Here is a 19,500-nt window from a genome sequence, read left to right on the forward strand (position 1 = left end):
TGATTTCAAAGCATTTTGAAAGTGACACACTTCTTGCTGCCAGTAGGTGGCCCTATAACTTTGACTCACAATAGTCACATCAATGTGATCAGCCTCTGACCACGAACACACTGCTGAAGTTTTATCAAGATCAGTCAATGTATGCAGAAGTTATAATACACTTCCTGTGTCCCATTATTCGCCATAAATTCGTTTCCTCGCCACAGCCAAACCGTTCGAGATATCAAAAATCCCCTGGCAATTTAGCATCCTCAGTGTCTTGACTTCATGCACACCGAGTTTGGTGCTGACCGGGTGAATTCCCTAAGAGAAGTGTTTCAAATCCCTAAGCATGCGTTTCCAAACAACCCTAAATAGTCGACTTCCTGTTGGGCTGGCGTAAAACTTAGAGCATGAAAGTTGTTCGGCCCGATGAGATCTATATGTGTACCGAGTTTCATATTATTAATGTTTAATATATATGTATTAATTATTGATGTAGGCCTGTGAAAGGATTTTTGATATCTTTAATACTGTTGCCATGGCAACGCTTCAAACTTTAATATTCTTTTTTGATGCTTTTGAGACTCTTAACATACTTGAAATTGGATGAAACTCGACAGACACATCACATTTATTAGCCCGTAGACATGTGCAAAGTTTCAGAAACGGGTGTGGTGAGGGGCTCAGTAGCGCCACCTTTAGTCATAAGTGGGGGGGTTAGTTTTATCAACAGCAACAAAACTTGGTATGTGTATTGTTCTCATCAAGAAGGACAACTTTCTAATTTACATGATCTATCTCCGACCAACAGGAAGAGAGATATTTTGGTTTGAATGTGGATTTTCTGAAGAATTTTCTCTCCCTCTCTCTGTGTCTCTGTGTGTGTGAGGGGAGGGGGGATTTGACTATTGCTTTTATATTGTTAATCAAGGTTTCAGGGGCTTTTGGGGTCCTTAACGTGCTCAAAAACTCTTGAAACTTTGCACACAAGTCAGAACTCCCTGCCATCAGGGACGGGCTGAAGCTGGTACCCGGGCGTGGCAGGGGGGCTCAACAGCGCCCCCTTGAAAGGGGTCCCAAAACTTGGTCCATAGATCAAACACGCTTGCATGAATTAATATGAAACTCGGTACACATATAGATCTCATCGGGCCGAACAACTTTCCCCCGGTCAAGTTTTACGCCAGCACAACAGGAAGTCGGCTATTATGGGTTGTTTGGAAAACGCTTGCTGTGGAATGTGAAGTACTCCTCCTAGAGAATTCATCCAATCCCCACCAAACTCGGAGTGCATGAAGTCAAGACATTGAGGATTCTAAATTGCGGACAGATTTTTGATATCTCGAACGGTTTGGCCGTGGCGAGGAAACTAATTTATGGCGAGAAAAGAGAAACACGAAGTGGTATAACTTCTGCATACATTAACTGATCTTGATGAAACTTCAGCAGTGTGTTCGTGGTAAGAGGCCGATCAGATGGATGTAACTATTGTGAGCCAAAGTTATAGCGCCACCAACTGGCAGCAGGAAGTGTGTCACTTTCAACATGCTTTTGACAAAAGTGGGGGGGTTAGTTTTACCAACAGTTACAAAAATCAGTATATATATTGGTCTCATCGAGTCAGACAACTTTCTAATTTACAGTCATTAGCTCCGAGCCAAAGGAAGTCAGATATTTTGTTCTGAATATGGATTTTTTGCAAAATCAGCCTCTGAGTTTTTAGTTACTCCTCCTAAAAGGTTTATTTTATTCCCACCAAACTTTTTCAACATGATACAAATATATGAATGGTGCTAAATTGTAAACGGATATTGAATATCTCAATCGGTTTTGCTATGGCGAGGGATTAAATTAATGTCAAAAAGGAAGCAGGAAACGTCTCATATCTTCTGAAAAAAAGTAATTATACACCATTTATTTTTATATAAAATTATACAAATATTAGAACTAAGCCCATTTGATTCTTTTTTTGGAATTCAAGGAGTATGAAAAAGTTAAAAACAGGCTATTTAGAGCTATTTGGTTAAAAAAAAAAGCAAACATAGGGCTATACTGCCCTCTTGTGTCCAAAAGGATATCAAAATAGTATATACAACTTTTTACCAGGTAGGCCTATTTGTAGTTAAATATAAATTTGTTAGGGATATGACTGTGAGGATATTTTCCCACCGGTTAATCGTCGTGTGACACGAGCGGTTGCTTTTAAATCACTAATATAAAAGTGAAAGTAATATACGGACGTCCGCACGGACATTGATAATGGTGCACACACAAATCACACACACGTTGGAAAGAAGGATACTTTTAAACATAACACTAAACCGCCATTAAGTGTCGCCAGGCGACCGTCTTAATGAGCGAGTCATTGATTCATTCGTTCAAACGATTCGTTTGTTTCCTCGCCACGGCCAAACCGTTCGAGATATCAAAAATCCGTCCGCAATTTAGCATCCTCAATGTCTTGACTTCACGCTGACCGACTTTGGTGGGGATCGGATGAATTCTGTAGGAGGAGTACATTAAATTCCACAGCATGCGTTTTTCAAACAACCCTGAATAGCCGACTTCCTGTTGGGCTGGCATTAAAACTTAGAGCATGAAAGTTGTTCGGCCCAATGAGATCTATATGTGTACCGAGTTTCATATTATTACATGCAAGCGTGTTTGATTTATGGACCAAGTTTTTGGATGCTGTTCCAGGGGGCGCTGTTGAGCCCCCCTGCCACGCCCGGGTACCAGCTTTAGCCCGGCCCTGATGGCCGCGGGTTCTGACCTGTGTGCAAAGTTTCAAGAGTTTTCGAGCATGTTAAGGGCCCCAAAAGTGCCCGAAAGGTTGACAAAAAATAAGAATAATAATAAAATATAGCTGCGAGCAGCGATTACGGGCCCAAGCCGGTGGCACCGCAATCCTGGTGCCAGGGTGGCGGTACCGCCGGCTTTGGCCCTCCATCGCTGCTCGCAGCTATATTTATATTTATATATATATATATACACACACACACACATACATATATATATATATATATATATATATATATATATATATATATATATATATATAAATTTAAGGGACAAGACACAGATAATTTTACTTGCCTGACCTGATTAGAACAAAGAAAAAAAATAAAATAAAATAATAAGTAGGGGATCACTAAATCGAGAGAATATTCTGATTTTATGATACACTCAAAATATTCCACAACAAATCCTTTAAATGTAATGATATTCCGAACGGAACAAGAATAAAAAATAAAAAATAAACTATAAACAAAGCCAAAACGAAAAAAATAAATATAATAAAAAAAATTAATTTCAAGCAATCCATGGCATGATTTATTTATTTTTTGGACTAAAACATTCTGGCTTTTTTTAAACTCAAACATAATTCTTAAATTGAATAATAATAATAATAATAAAAGAATAAAATGGGTTTAGTTCTGATTTCGTTGAAATCGCTCGCTCTCCGTACCTAACTTTTCCTGAATACAATCACAATTGAAACTGTGACATTGATTTCATACAACAGGATATTAACAGTTAAAATGAAGTCATTTACATTTTAGATACAATATTGACTGTTTTTGTTCTGTTTCAGCAGCGAAAATAGTTAAACAAAGATCACAGAAGAACGCATCTCACAGGAACGTGTTTTCTCATAACTGAATGATTCAGCATTTTGAACGAATTGGTTGACTCAAAGATTGAATGATCAATCCATAAACATCTGTTTATGTTTATGGATTGGATGTTTATGGATCCATGTTTATGGATCTGTATATGTTTATGGATTTCGAATCGTTTGAACGAATTAATCAATGACTCGCTCATTAAGACGGTCACTTGGCGACATCTAATAGCGGTTTAGTGTTGTTTAAAAGCATAATTCTTTCCAACGTGTGTGTGATTTGTGTGTGCACCATTATAAATGTCCGTGCGGACGTCCGTATTTTTCTTTCACTTTTATATTAGCGTTTTAAAAGCACCCGCTCGTGTCACACACGTCGATTAACCGGTGGGAAATATCCTCAGACACATACCTAATAAATGTATATTTAAATACATTATTGGCCTAGCTGGTAAAAAGTTTTATATATTATTTTGATGTCCTTTTGGACACAAGAGGGCAGTATAGCCCTATGTATGACTTGAATTTTTTTTTTACTTTACTGTTTTAAAATTTAGAATAAAATTAGAATAAAATTCTTTTTAAAAACAGAATAAAATGGGTTTAGTTGTGATATTTGTATACTTTTAAATAGAAATAAATGGTATAAAATTACATTTTTAGAAGATTTGAGGCTTTTAGTGCCTTTTGGAGGCTGATTTTGCAAAAAATCCACATTCAAACCAAAATATCTGACTTCCTGATGGTCGGAGCTAATGACTTTAAATTAGAAAGTTGTCCGGGTCGATGAGATCAACATACGTACTGAGTCGTGCTACTGTAGGTAAAACGACCCCCCCCCCACTTTTGTCAAAAGCATTTTGAAAGTGACACATTTCCTGCTGCCAGTTGGTGGCGCTTTAACTTTGACACACAATAGTTACATCCATCTAATCGGCCTCTTACCATGAACAAACTGCTGAAGTTTCATAAAGATCAGTTAATGTATGCATTAGTTATAACACTTCGTGTTTCTCTTTTCTCGCCATTAATTCATTTCCTCGCCACGGCCAAACCGTTCGAGATATCAAAAATCCGTCCGCAATTTAGCATCCTCAATGTCTTGACTTCACGCTGACTGAGTTTGGAGGCGAATCGATGTATTTCCTAGGAGGAGTACATTAAATTCCACAGCAAGCGTTTCCAAACAACCCTAAATAGCCGACTTCCTGTTGGGCTGGCGTAAAACTTAGAGCACGAAAGTAGTTCGGCCCGATGAGATCTATATGTGTACCGAGTTTCAAATGAATTCATGCAAGCGTGTTTGATATATGGACCAAGTTTTAGAACCCCGTTCAAGGGGGCGCTGTTGAGCCCCCCTGCCACACCCGGCTACCAGATTCAGCCCCGCCCTGATGGCCGCGGGTTCTGACCTGTGTGCAAAGTTTCAAGAGTTTTCGAGCACGTTTAGGGACCCAAAAGCCCCAGAAACCTTGAAAAACAAATGAAAAAGTAAATCTCACTCAACTGACAAATCACCCCCACCCCTCACACACTCAGAGACAGAGAGAGAGAGAAAATTCTCCAAAAAATCACATTCAAACCAAAATATCTGACTTTCTGTTGCTTTGAGCTAATAAGTGTAAATTAGAAAGTTGTCCGGCTCGATAAGAACAATATACATACCAAGTTTTGTGATTCTAGGTAAAACTAAGCCCCCATTTTTGACTAAAGGTGGCGCTACTGAGCCCCTCACCACGCCCGTTTCTGAAACTTTGCCCATGTCTACTGGATAATAAGTGAGATGTGTCTGTCGAGTTTCATGCAATTTCAAGTATGTTAAGAGTCTCAAAAGCATCAAAAAAGAATATTAAAGTTTGATGCGTTGCCATCGCAACAGTATCTAAGATATCAATAATCCTTTCACAGGTCTACATCTGCCGTGTGTCTACATTATACACATAAAGTTTGAAGCAAATCGGGTAAAAATAAGAGAGTGATTTCAAAGCATTTTGAAAGTGACACACTTCCTGCTGCCAGTTGGTGGCGCTATAACTTTGACTCACAATAGTCACATCCTTGTGTTCGGCCTCTCACAACGAACACACTGCTGAAGTTTCATCAAGATCAGATAATGTATGCTGAAGTTATAACACACTTCCTGTGTCCCTTATTCGCCATAAATTCGTTTCCTTGCCACGGCCAAACCGTTCGAGATATCAAAAATCTGTCCGCAATTTAGCATCCTCAATGTCTTGACTTCATGCTGACCGAGTTTGGAGGCGATTGGATGAATTCTCTAGGAGGAGTACATTAAATTCCACAGCATGCGTTTCAAAACAACCCATAATAGCCGACTTCCTGTTGGGCTGGCGTAAAAAGTAAAAGTACGAAAGTTGTTTGGCCCGATGAGATCTATATGTGTACCGAGTTTCATATTATTACATGCAAGCGTGTCTGATTTATGGACCAAGTTTTCGGACCCCGTTCAAGGGGGCGCTGTCGAGCCCCCCTGCCACGCCCGGGTACCAGCTTCAGCCCGGCCCTGATGGCCGCGGGTTCTGACCCGTGTGCAAAGTTTCAAGAGTTTTCGAGCACGTTAAGGGTCTCAAAAGTGCCCGAAAGTTTGACAGAAAAATAATAATAATAATAATAATAATAATAATAAATATAGCTGCGAGCAGCGATGGAGGGCCCAAGCCGGTGGCACCGCAACCCCGGAGCCTTTAGTTACCTAAAGGCACCGGGGCTGGCGGTGCCGCCGGCTTTGGCCCTCCATCGCTGCTCGCAGCTATATTTGTATATATATATATATATATATATATATACACACACACATATATACATATATACAGTTATATGTATATATATATATATATATATATATATATATATATATATATATAAATATCTATCTATATATATATATATATATATATACACACACACACACACACACACACACACACATACATATACATATATATATTTATATATATATATATATATATATAAGACGGAAAATATTACTTGTCTTACCTTATTCTGATTTTATGATACACTCAAAATATTCCACAACAAATCCTTTAAATTTTATGTAAAAATAAAAACGAAAGTAAGCAGTGTTGGTCTCACGTAACCCTCTCATTAGAATCAAAATGTTTCAATATTTGCGATGTATTTGGATGCTAAACTATTCTTTATTATAGGCTTTGTACTTCACTCGTGTTCCAATATCGATGGAAAAAATCATCCTCTTCACACGCGCAAAAATGTGCTTGGAAACATCACAGTGGAGCTCTGCTTTCTGTGAATGGTACAAATTGTACTACTGACTATTTAAATAGAGCAGTGTAATTCGTTTATGTTAGGTTGACTATTTTTATTATTATATTGTATTAGGGCTATAATGAACAGGCTGCGATGTCAAGATTGCAATTCTGGAATGTGTGTGTGTGTGTGACGCGGTTGCGGTTGAACAGTGGACACAAAAACATAAATAAAATGTTTTAGTTAATTCCTACATCCATAGGAATACATTGAAAATGCTCGCTCTACTCCGCACCATTATCAATGTCTGTGCGGACGTCTGTATTTTACTAGTATATAGTATACTATAGTTAGCGATTTAAAAGCACCCGCTCGTGTCACACGTCGATTAACCGATGGGAAAATATCCTCACAGTCATATACCTAATAAATTTATATTTAAATACAATAGGCCTACCTAGTAAAACGTTTTATATACTAGTTTGATATCCTTTTGGACACAAGAGGGCAGTATAGCCCTATGTTTGCTTTTTTGTTGAACCAAATAGCACTAAATAGCCTGTTTTTAACTTTTTCATACTTCTTGAATTGCAAAAACAGAATAAAATAGGTTTAGTTCTAATATTTGTATAAATTTATATAAAAATACATGGTGTATAATTACATTTTTAGAAGTTATGAGATGTTTCCTGCTTCCTTTTTGACATTAATTTAATCCCTCGCCATAGCAAAACCGTTTGAGATATTCAATATCCGTTTACAATTTAGCATCATTAATATATTTTTATCATGTTGAAAAAGTTTGGTGGGAATAAAATAAACCTTTTAGGAGGAGTACCTAAAAACTCAGAGGCTGATTTAACAAAAAATCCATATTCAGACCAAAATATCTGACTTCCTGTTGGTTGCAGCTAATGCATGTAAATTAGAAAGTTGTCCGGCTCGATGAGACCAATATACGTACTGATTTTTGTAATTGTGGGTAAAACTAACCCCCCCACTTTTGTCAAAAACATTTTGAAAGTGACACACTTCCTGCTGCCAGTTGGTGGCGCTATAACTTTGACTCACAATAGTCACATCCATCTGATCGGCCTCTTACCACGAACACACTGCTGAAGTTTCATCAAGATCAGTTAATGTGTGCAGAAGTTATAACACTTCGTGTTTCTCTTTTCTCGCCATAAATTCGTGTCCTTGCCAAGGCCAAAGCGTTTGAGATATCAAAAATCCGTCTGCTACATAATTGCTGACTTCCTGTTGGGCTGGCGTAAAATTTAGAGCACGAAAGTTGTTCGGCCCGATGAGATCTATATGTGTACCGAGTTTCATATCATTACATGCAAGTGTGTTTGATTTATGGACAAGTGTTCGGATCCCGTTCCAGGGGGCGCTGTTGAGCCCCCCTGCCACGCCCGGGTACCAGTTTCAGCCTGGCCCTGATGGCCGCGGGTTCTGACCTGTGTGCAAAGTTTCAAGAGTTTTCGAGCACGTTAAAGGCCCCAAAAGCCCCTGAAACCTTGAAAAACAAAGATTAAATGGAATAGACCCCCCCCACACACACACATAGAGACGGAGAGAGAGAGAAAATTCTCCAGAAAATCCTCATTCAAACCAAAATATATGACTTCCTGTTGGTCAAAGCCAATTACTATAAATTAGAAACTTGTCCAGCTTGATGAGAACAATATACGTACCAAGTTTTGTGATTCTAGGAAAAACTAAGCCCCCATTTTTGACTAAAGGTGGCGCTACTGAGCCATTCCACAACGCCCGTTTCTGAAACTTTGCACATGTCTACTGGCTAATAAAAGTGATGTGTCTGTCGAGTTTCATGCAATTTCAAGCATGCTTAGAGTCTCAAAAGCATCAAAAAAGAATATTAATGTTTGATGCGTTGCCATGGCAACAGTATTAAAGATATCAAAAATCCTTTCACAGGTCTACATCTGCCGTATGTTTACATTATACACATAAAATTTGAAGCAAATGGGGTAAAACTAAGAGGGTGATTTCAAAGCATTTTGAAAGTGACACACTTCCTGCTGCCAGTTGGTGGCGCTATAACTTTGACTCACAATAGTCACATCCATGTGATCGGCCTTTTACCACGAACACACTGCTGAAGTTTCATCAAGATCAGTTAATGTGTGCAGAAGTTATAACACACTTCCTGTTTCCATTATTCGCCATAAATTCGTTTCCTCGCCACGGGCAAACCGTTCGAGATATCAAAAATCCCCTGGCAATTTTTCATCCTCAATGTCTTGTCTTCATGCACACCGAGTTTGGTGGCGATCGGATGAATTCTCTAGGAGGAGTATTTCAAATTCCAGAGCATACGTTTTTTCAAACAACCCATAATAGCCGACTTCCTGTTGGGTGGAGCTAATAACATATAGTGCGGAAGTTGTTCGGCCTGATGAGATCTATATGTGTACCGAGTTACATACTAATACGTTCTTGTATGTGTCCAAGATTTCAGATTCTGTTCCAGGGGGCGCTGTCGAGCCCCCCTGCCACGCCCGGGTACCAGCTTCAGCGCGGCCCTGATGGCCGCGGGTTCTGACCTGTGTGCAAAGTTTCAAGAGTTTTTGAGCATGTTAAGGGGCCAAAAGTGCCCGAGAAGTAGAAAAAAATAATAATAATAACAAATAATCCTACCGAAAACAATAGGGCTCTTCGCCCTTTCAGGGCTTGGGCCCTAATAATAATAATAAATAATCCTACCGAAAACAATAGGGCCTTCGCCCTTTCAGGGCTTGGGCCCTAATAATCCTATGGGAAACAATAGGGCCTTCGCCCTTTCAGGGCTTGGGCCCTAATAATAATCCTTACGAAAACAATAGGGCTCTGCGCCCTTTCAGGGCTTGGGCCCTAATAATCCTACCGGAAACAATAGGGCCTTCGCCCTTTCAGGGCTTGGGCCCTAATAATCCTACCGAAAACAATAGGGCCTTCGCCCTTTCAGGGCTTGGGCCCTAATAATAATAATCCTAACGATAACAATAGGGCCTTCGCCCTTTCAGGGCTTGGGTCCTAATAATCCTAACGAAAACAATAGGGCCTGCGCCCTTTCAGGGCTTGGGCCCTAATAATCCTACCGAAAACAATAGGGCCTTCGCCCTTTCAGGGCTTGGGCCCTAATAATCCTAACGAAAACAATAGGGCCTTCGCCCTTTCAGGGCTTGGGCCCTAATAATAATAAATAGTCCTACCGGAAACAATAGGGCCTTCGCCCTTTCAGGGCTTGGGCCCTAATAATAATAAATAGTCCAACCGGAAACAATAGGGCCTTCGCCCTTTCAGGGCTTGGGCCCTAATAATCCTACTGAAAACAATAGGGCCTTCGCCCTTTCAGGGCTTGGGCCCTAATAATAATAATAAATAATCCTACCGAAAACAATAGGGCCTTCGCCCTTTCAGGGCTTGGGCCCTAATAAATAATCCTACCGAAAACAATAGGGCCTTCACCCTTTCAGTGTCACATTCACCGTCTGTCATCGTCCTGTCTGCACTACACTTCCCAGAGTTCCCAGTCATCATCACCTGCACCTGGTCTTCATCATCATCATCTCTGTCACCTGTGTTTAGTTATTAGTCATTGTTCTCCATCACCGTCACCTGTCTTCACTCGTTATCATCTGTGTATTTAAGTTCCTGTCTTGGATCTGCCCAGCACCGAGCCCTCATCGCTGGATCTGCCCAGCACAGAGCCCTCAACGCTGCCCAGCACAGAGCCCTCTTCGCCGCTGGTTCCGCCCAGCTCAGAGCCCTCTTCGCCGCTGGTTCCGCCCAGCCCAGAGCCCTCTTCGCCACTGGTTCCGCCCAGTTCAGAGCCCTATTTCCCGCTGGCTCCGCCCAGTTCAGAGCCCTATTCCCCGCTGGTTCCGCCCAGCTCAGAGCCTTCTTCGCCGATGGTCCCGCACAGCTCAAGGCCCTCTTCGCCGATGGTCCCGCACAGCTCAAGGCCCTCTTCGCCGCTGGTCTTGTCCAGTCCAGAGCCGCCTTCATCACTGGTCCTGTCCAACCCAGAGCCGCTTTCGCCCCCTGCCTCTTCCTGTCCAGTGTTAAAACCCGGGACTTTCCCCAAGTATTTTTTTTTGGGGGGGGGGCATAGAGCTCTGTCCTGGCCACTCGAGGGGCCACGGTCACCCGAGGGCTTCTCACCGCCGTGGCCACCCGAAGGGGCTTCTCCGCCATGGCCACCCGAAGGGGCTTCTCCGCCATGGCCATCCGAAGGGTCCGCACTGCCATGGCCACCCGAAGGGTCCGCACCGCCATGGCCACCCGAAGGGTCTGCACCGCCATGGCCACCTGAAGGGTACGCACCGCCATGCTCCCCTGATCAGCCTGTTCCACCGTGGTCCCCTGTTCTGTCTGAACCGTCGTGATCACCTCCTCCTCTGTCTGTCTGTCCTGCCACCATCCTTGAGTCCGTTCTTCTGAACCTGTTCCATCTTCCCGTCACAGACTCCAGGATGCCCACCCCCCCCTCCCGTATGCTGCCTTCTTCGGCGCGGGACACGCCTTGCGGGAGGGGGGAGTAATTTCACATTCACCGTCTGTCATCGTCCTGTCTGCACTACACTTCCCAGAGTTCCCAGTCATCATCACCTGCGCCTGGTCTTCATCATCATCATCTCTGCCACCTGTGTTTAGTTATTAGTCATTGTTCTCCATCACCGTCACCTGTCTTCACTCGTTATCATCTGTGTATTTAAGTTCCTGTCTTTCAGTCTTCTGTGTCGGTCAATGTTTAATGTTAGGTTACCCTTGTTCTGAGCGCACGCTCCCTTTTGTTTGTATTTGTTTAATATTGAGAATTAAAACCTTGGAATTCATCATCTTCGTGTTCGCCTCCTACTTCATCCTTCCAGAAGCCTAACATTCAGGGCTTGGGCCCTAATAATCCTACCGAAAACAATAGGGCCTTCGCCCTTTCAGGGCTTGGGCCCTAATAAATAATCCTACCAAAAACAATAGGGCCTTCGCCCTTTCAGGGCTTGGGCCCTAATAATCCTACCGAAAACAATAGGGCCTTCGCCCTTTCAGGGCTTGGGCCCTAATAAATAATCCTACCGAAAACAATAGGGCCTTCGCCCTTTCAGGGCTTGGGCCCTAATAATCCTACCGAAAACAATAGGGCCTTCGCCCTTTCAGGGCTTGGGCCCTAATAATCCTACCGAAAACAATAGGGCCTTCACACTTTCAGGGCTTGGGCCCTAATAATAATAATCCTACCGAAAACAATAGGGCCTTCACCCTTTCAGGGCTTGGGCCCTAAAAATAATCCTACCGAAAACAATAGGGCCTTCGCCCTTTCAGGGCTTGGGCCCTAATAAATAATCCTAACGAAAACAATAGGGCCTTCGCCCTTTCAGGGCTTGGGCTCTAATAATCCTAACGAAAACAATAGGGCCTTCGCCCTTTCAGGGCTTGGGCCCTAATAATAATAAATAATCCTACCGAAAACAATAGGGCCTTCGCCCTTTCAGGGCTTGGGCCCTAATAATCCTTACGAAAACAATAGGGCCTTCGCCCTTTCAGGGCTTGGGCCCTAATAATAATAATAATAAATAATCCTACCGAAAACAATAGGGCCTTCGCCCTTTCAGGGCTTGGGCCCTAAAAATAATCCTACCGAAAACAATAGGGCCTTCGCCCTTTTAGGGCTTGGGCCCTAATAAATAATCCTACCGAAAACAATAGGGCCTTCGCCCTTTCAGGGCAATAGTTGGTTTTGACTTGGTGTCCCAAATTTGGTGTTATTACCAGGGATTTTAAGATATGGTTGCAAGATTTTGTTTTGGAACCTTCAGAAAACTTTAAGTCGATTTTTCTCAAAATTTGACTTAGCTGATTCTATTGGCCTCAGACAGGGGCAGCTCAGTAATTTTTTGTCTGATTACAAAGTTTGCAAACACGGGTCACATATCTAAAGACAATTTGTAATTTTCACTTGTAGGGTTCCAATGGGCCACCTGGTTTTCCAGGTATCGATGGAATAAAGGTAAGATAACAGATATCTTTATTTGTTTTACATTTCAATTAAAAACTTATTGCTTTGAATGCACAATAAATTCCCTATTTTTTAATTTTTAGGAATAACCCATAGTTGGCTTGGGAAAGAATATTGTCAAAATTCAGGAACACAAAGCCAAATATACCATTTCCGTGAAGTATAACACTAGTATTATCATTATTATAGTGAAACATTAAGCCAGATTATGAATCTATTCACTGCATAGTCATGAGTCATTTCTTTGGTCTAAAGTCTGAACTTGAAGAGTGCATGTTTTGAAATTTGACCAAGGATGCTTGACCAAGGGGGTATCCTTGTTTAAGAAGTCACATGACTCTTTTTAGAGCGATGGGCTGAATAGGTCACTGTGTGTTCTGTTATTTGTAGGGATATATGGGTACGCCAGGATTAGACGGAATCCCTGGCGTCAAGGTTTGTGGCACATGTTGTGCAAGATTTCATTAGATCACGATTTATAGAATTATAGAATATCTATACTAATTCCAAATTACAAGTTCCATTGAGACAATGGCTACATTATTATTTTATTTTTTTAATCAGTAGATTATCTCATTATTAGAAGTTAAATATCAAATATCATGGCCATATCATTTAATATTATAAAGTTTATCATCATATGTTATTTGAGCTATAAAAAGTTATATGCCCATGTCCTTAGATGATCTGTTGTGTTTTCAATGTATGTATTAGGCCTAAAGCTGTTCTGGGAGTGAGTAATGTTTATTTTAAATGGATAAATTCCATGTTCATTACACCACAGGTCATGTACAGTAAGATGTAAGTAAGATGGCATTTACAGTAAAGTACAGGGCATCTGTAACATGAGCCTCATATCTTAAATGAAAATGAATTACCCCAGATGTAATCTGATCAAGCTGGACTCTTTGGTACACCCTAGTCCTTGAGTTTCTAGCCTTTATATATTTAACTCTGCTTAATTTATTTTCCATCAGGGTGACAGAGGTCAACAGGGTGAGAAGGTAAAAACATGTTTTTACTCAAACCGATAATATGTCAGAGGTGTTTTGTCATGCATGTTTTTGATTTGTGGGGATCAGCATGATTCTGTTGCTTCAATATATGGAAGTACATATACATTTTTTATTTATTTATTTTTTGGTAGAGCAACATAAATGTAATATTATACCCAATGCCCTCAGTATTAAAATCAGTGATTAAGGAATGGAAGAGTAAAACTTTGAAAATGTCTCGGGTTACTTGACTGTAACCCTGTTGCCTGAAAAAGCAGGAACGAGATGCTGCACTTGATTTAAGCGCTATAGGAAACGTCTTAGTTTGACCAGTTGTAAACATGTGTGGCAAACACGCCAAAGAATTTGGCTTAAATAACCTCTGATTATGACCTCATCAGAATGCGCACGTCAGATGCTATAAATAGATATGGCAGGTGCACTCATCAATCATTTTGTCTGAAGAACATCCTAAACACGGCCTCACGGCCTCTCGTTCCCACTTTTTCAGGGAACAGGGCTACAGTCAAGTAACCCGAGACGTTCCCTTTCAAAAGCTTTTCTCAATGCTGCGATTGATTTAAGCGATATGGGAACGAGAATACCAACGGCACCGCACTGAAAGTGTCTGGACCCCTCAAGTTTGTGTAGTGTGTACACATAAACAAGAGAAGGGCCTCAGACATGAGCTTGGGAAGTCGACGTCTAAGGACATATGAGCCTGGAGGAACATGAACATCCAAACTATAGACCTTATGCACCAGAGAAACAAGGGCACATCCATCTTTAGAATATTGTCTTTTAACTATTGTCTTTTAACGGTCGCTCTATATATTTCTATGGCATTGCTGTCCAGGAGTAATTAGCTTTTGAAGTTGATTTACTTTATGTAAAGTTAACAAAAGTTATCATGAGGATTGTAATGTTTAAAGCAGATGTCTTAACAAATGTCAATAGACCAGGAAGATTTTAAAACGAGACTTTCATTCATAAATATGCAAGATCGCTATGAAAATACAGACTGGAAGTCAAAAGACAACGAGCCCAGCGCTGAAAAGGGGCGGGGCTACATAAGGTCTATAAAATAGAATAAATGTGTGCAGAGAGGGACCAGCCTGCCACATCACAACTTCCTCTTGCTAAAGCCCTGGAGGATGCAAACATCCTGGTAGAATAAGCCCTAACGCCTAGAGGCGAAGTTTGACCGTGCACCTTAAAAGCAAGGCTGATCCCTTATCCAATGTGACATAGTCTGCTTTGTGGCTGCAGCCCCCCGGTCACGGCCCCCATACCAAATGAACATCTGCTCTGATTTATGCCACTGGCTAGTGCGGTGGACGTAAATCTGAAGAGCACGAACGGGACACAGAAAGTGAAGTCTCTCCTGCTCCTGCGTCAGAAGCATGACCAGCGCTGACTCTAGAGGTTCAAATGGGTTGTTGACTAGCCCCTCAAGGACCCCGGCTAAGTCCCATGAGGGAACTTTGACTCTGAAGGGAGGCCTCAGTCGCCTAGCTCCACGAATGAAGAGGGCGATCAGAAGGTGTCCAGACCCAGGGGGGCTAGAGGAGTCAGTGAGAAGTAAAGGGGACATTGCGCTGTTTCTTGTGAAGCAAAGTGGTCAACCGTAAAAACGCAAAATCCCCTTGTGTGAACTCCCGTCTCAACAATAAATCTGCTCCCACATTCATTCTTCCGGGAATGTGAATCGCCCTGAGGGAAAGGATCTTGTCCTGAGCCCAAACCAGAACCTGCTGCGCTAGTTTGTTCAAACTGTGCGAACGCAGTCTGCCCTGGTGATTTATATAAGTAATTACCGCAATGTTGTCCACACACACCAGGACATGGTAGCCTCTTAACTGGTGGAGGGAGTACTTCAGGGTCAGAAATACAGCCATCAATTCAAGGCAATTGATGTGCCAATCGAGATGACAGCCTCTCCAGGCCCCTTGGCCTGGACGGCCATCTAAGAGCGCACCCCAGCCTGTCAGGAGAGCGTCTGTCGTTAGCATTGAAAATATGCATCCTTGAGGTCGTTTGTGACAAACCAATTTTTGTGTTGAATTTGAGACTCAATTATTTGACTGTCAACATTTTGAACTTGAATGTTCTAAGACAACGCTTCAGATTGCGAAGGTCTAGAATTGGACGCAGCCCCCCATCTTTTTTGGGAAGAGGAAAATAGCAGATGTAATAACCTGACTGTCTGTCTGGGAGGGGGACATGTTCTATGGCCCCTTTGTCCTGCATAGTTTGCAGTTCTTGTATCAGCAAGTGTGCCTGTTCCGGTTTCACGGTAGTGGAGACCACCCCGTTGAAACACGGAGGACGACATGCAAACTGTATTCTGTAGCCCTTTTGTATAGTTCTGAGAGTCCAAGGAGATATGTTTGGCAGTAGTTTCCACTCTGCCAACTTCTCCGAAAGGGGCACTTATTTTGACGCAGTGTCTTGTGACGCAGTGTCTTGATGGGGGATTGTTAAATATCCCGTGTCCTGGGGAAAGGCAGGAAGCAACTTATTTAACATTTCGCTGGAAACCACTGCCCCTGAAACACCAACGGTGGCTGGGATGGAACAGCGCTGTCATGAGTGTGTTGGGAAGGACCTACTTAAAGGGTTAGTTCACCCAAAAAATGAAAATTATGTCATTAATGACTCACCCTCATGTCGTTCCAAGCCCGTAAGACCTCCGTTCATATTTGGAACAGAGTTTAAGATATTTTAGATTTAGTCCGAGAGCTTTCTGTCCCTCCATTGAAAATGTATGTACGGTATACTGTCCATGTCCAGAAAGCTAATAAAGACATCATCAAAGCAGTCCATGTGACATCAGTGGGTTAGTTAGAACTTTCTGAAGCATCGAAAATACATTTTGGTCCAAAAATAACAAAAACTACGACTTTATTCAGCATTGTATTCTCTTCAGGGTCTGTTGTCAATCCGCGTTCACGACTCCGCAGTGACGCTGCTGACGTAAGATGCTGCTGATGTAAGACGCTGCTGATGTGTTATCTGGTGCGCCCGAGCTTCGTTTACAGTCTGAGGGAGACGCACGCTGTATTCAAGCTATTCTTCATTGTTTGTATTTTTGTATTGCTATATTTTTTTATATATTTTTAATGTCAGCAGAGTCTTACGTCAGCAGCGTCACTGCGGTGTCGTGAACGCGGATTGACAACAGACCCGGAAGAGAATGCAATGCTGAATAAAGTCGTAGTTTTTGTTATTTTTGAACCAAAATGTATTTTCGATGCTTCAAAAAGTTCTAACTAACCCACTGATGTCACATGGACTACTTTGATGATGTCTTTATTAGCTTTCTGGACATGGACAGTATACCGTACATACATTTTCAATGGAGGGACAGAAAGCTCTCGGACTAAATCTAAAATATCTTAAACTGTGTTCCGAAGATGAACGGAGGTCTAACGGGCTTGGAACGACATGAGGATGAGTCATTAATGACATAATTTTCATTTTTGGGTAAACTAACCCTTTAATTTATTTTTACGTGTAGCGTCCCGGGGCTTTACTTTTTTTCTTCTCCAGCAGTTCAGCCTGGTACGCCAGCCATAGTGTGAAGAGCAGCATCAGCATGACCCGCGGAATGAAACGCCTTCCTTACCAAGGTGAATGTTGTTCAACACGGCTTTGTTCAACACTTTTTAAGTGACGATAAGCTCCACTATCTCCATAAGAGAGATAGCCCACGAGCATCTCTTCCAACAGGGGCATCATCGTATAACCACGTGCCCTTGCACCCATGATAGTTGAATAAGTCGACGTCGAGGGCACAAAGACACATGGAGAAGGGGAGAGACCATCGCTGAGGCCCGTCCCCCTGGCCACCAGACAGAAATCTGCTCTAACTTCGAGCGGTTGCTCTTTCTCCTATGGCCAATCTGGCTGTAATCTGGCCAGTGCATGAGTGACCACCTCGAGTAACTCCTCATGCACTTTATCATTGTGGGAGGAGCACTCAAAGGTGGCATTCTCAAAGTCTATTTTGCCATTTAATTCCTCAGAATTAAATGTAGCCAAATAAGACAAGATGTTAATGCAAGCATCTTACTTCTCAAATCAGATGAGTATTAATAATTTCTTAATTTTAGGCAAATATCAATCTGACAAGTAAAAATGGTCTGGATGAAAGGCTGAATATAGTCATTTTAATATTACAGCAGTTTCAACAAAGAATCATAAAATCATTGCTTCCAAGCACACAATTCGTTTGCACGCCTTCATAGGAACAAGAGAGAAAAAGGGAATCTCCCGTCTGCTCAGTTCCCTCACATTATATACATATGTAGCGGTCCCGTAATCCGTGCGTTGCCTTGGCAGACGCAAGATCCAAGCCACTAGATTCTTTATTCATAAGATAATCTATGTCCTCAGTCCACTCTGAAGAAGCGGCGAGGCACGTTTCAGAAGCAGACAGGAGGACGACACGATCTGAAGAGAGAACGAGAGAAAGGGACGGACCCGTCTCCCAGTCAGGGCACTATTAGAGGGGATATGTGAATAAACAAACAAATATCACTCTGCCCCTTCTCATCTGACATGTTGGCTGAATGTGAGTAAAAAAAGAATTAGTATGAGCACATGGCAATTATTAATTTTCTCCAATTTTATGCACCGCCATGTGTGTCTTCTACCCTGGAAATCCAGAGTTCTCGTGAGAGTACAAGTTGAATTTGCTCAGCGAGTTTACTCTGGCGTCGAGTAATGATGCTCATTAAATATGCCCTTGTATCCAAGCTGCACCAATCACATCGGGTTATCTGATATAGGGGGCCAGAAGCGAGCTAAACAGATGACGACAGCGCTGTGACGTCGAAGTCATTAGTAAACATTGCAAGATGGCTATGGATGAACACCAGTTGTTTGAAACGGCTTTTACCGCTACAATGAACGAGTTGGCTTTTTATCTAAAAGAGGAGCAGAAGGCGCTCGAATCGTTCCTTTGCAAGAAGGGCGTTTTTGCTGTTTTGCCAACCGGATATGGCAAGAGTCTAATCTACCAATTAGCTCCCCTGGTAGCTAAGCGTATGGGGCTTGTTGTGATTGGTCGTAGTGTTATCCAATTGCGTGCAGTGAGATTTTCAAATGCATGCTTGGTGCTGCCCCTCGAGCTGGCCGATTTTCATTAGTCAATGCCACACCATTAATCTTTCAGATTTAGGTCTGGATTTCCAGGCTATGTGTCTTCAGAATTCTTTTTCTAAATGACTTTCAAAGAGGCAGCCAAACACACATGGCACAGTTTTAAAAAGTTTGTTACTTGTCAAAAGCTTTATTCTCGGTGACAGTTCATTAACTGTGAGGACAATGTGTCAAGGGGACAATGTTGATAGTGATCTGTTTCTCTTCATGTCTTGGATCACTCCTACCAGGGATCATACTTGAAGCAGTTGGCAGACTTACCCTTAACCACAGGCTTCCACCACCCTTTCTTTCTGAAAATGCTCATTTAGACCAATTTTGGACCATTTCGTCTCATTGAGTCAAACACCCACACATTTTCAAACAGGTCAAATATAATGAAGCAGATTCCATCCCACCCTAGACCTGCACTGCATCCAGACATTTCTTTGGAGCTTGAAATGGCTGGAATCAAACATAGA

General features: G+C 42.0%; 1 protein-coding gene across 1 annotated transcript in view; it reads left to right on the forward strand.

Annotated features, from left to right (window-relative positions):
- The window catches only part of col25a1 (collagen type XXV alpha 1 chain), a gene marked incomplete at its 3' end in the record, with an annotated part of 949,643 nt that overhangs the window by 842,365 nt on the left and 87,778 nt on the right, over positions 1–19,500 (forward strand). The window contains exons 11-13 of the mRNA XM_081359232.1: positions 12,825–12,869; positions 13,269–13,313; positions 13,856–13,882. Of these exons, the coding sequence (XP_081215358.1) occupies positions 12,825–12,869; positions 13,269–13,313; positions 13,856–13,882 (117 nt within the window). The remainder of the gene's footprint in view (positions 1–12,824; positions 12,870–13,268; positions 13,314–13,855; positions 13,883–19,500) is intronic.

The sequence above is a fragment of the Scardinius erythrophthalmus genome (genome assembly GCF_964197995.2).
Source record: "Scardinius erythrophthalmus genome assembly, chromosome: 2".
NCBI lineage: Eukaryota > Metazoa > Chordata > Actinopteri > Cypriniformes > Leuciscidae > Scardinius > Scardinius erythrophthalmus.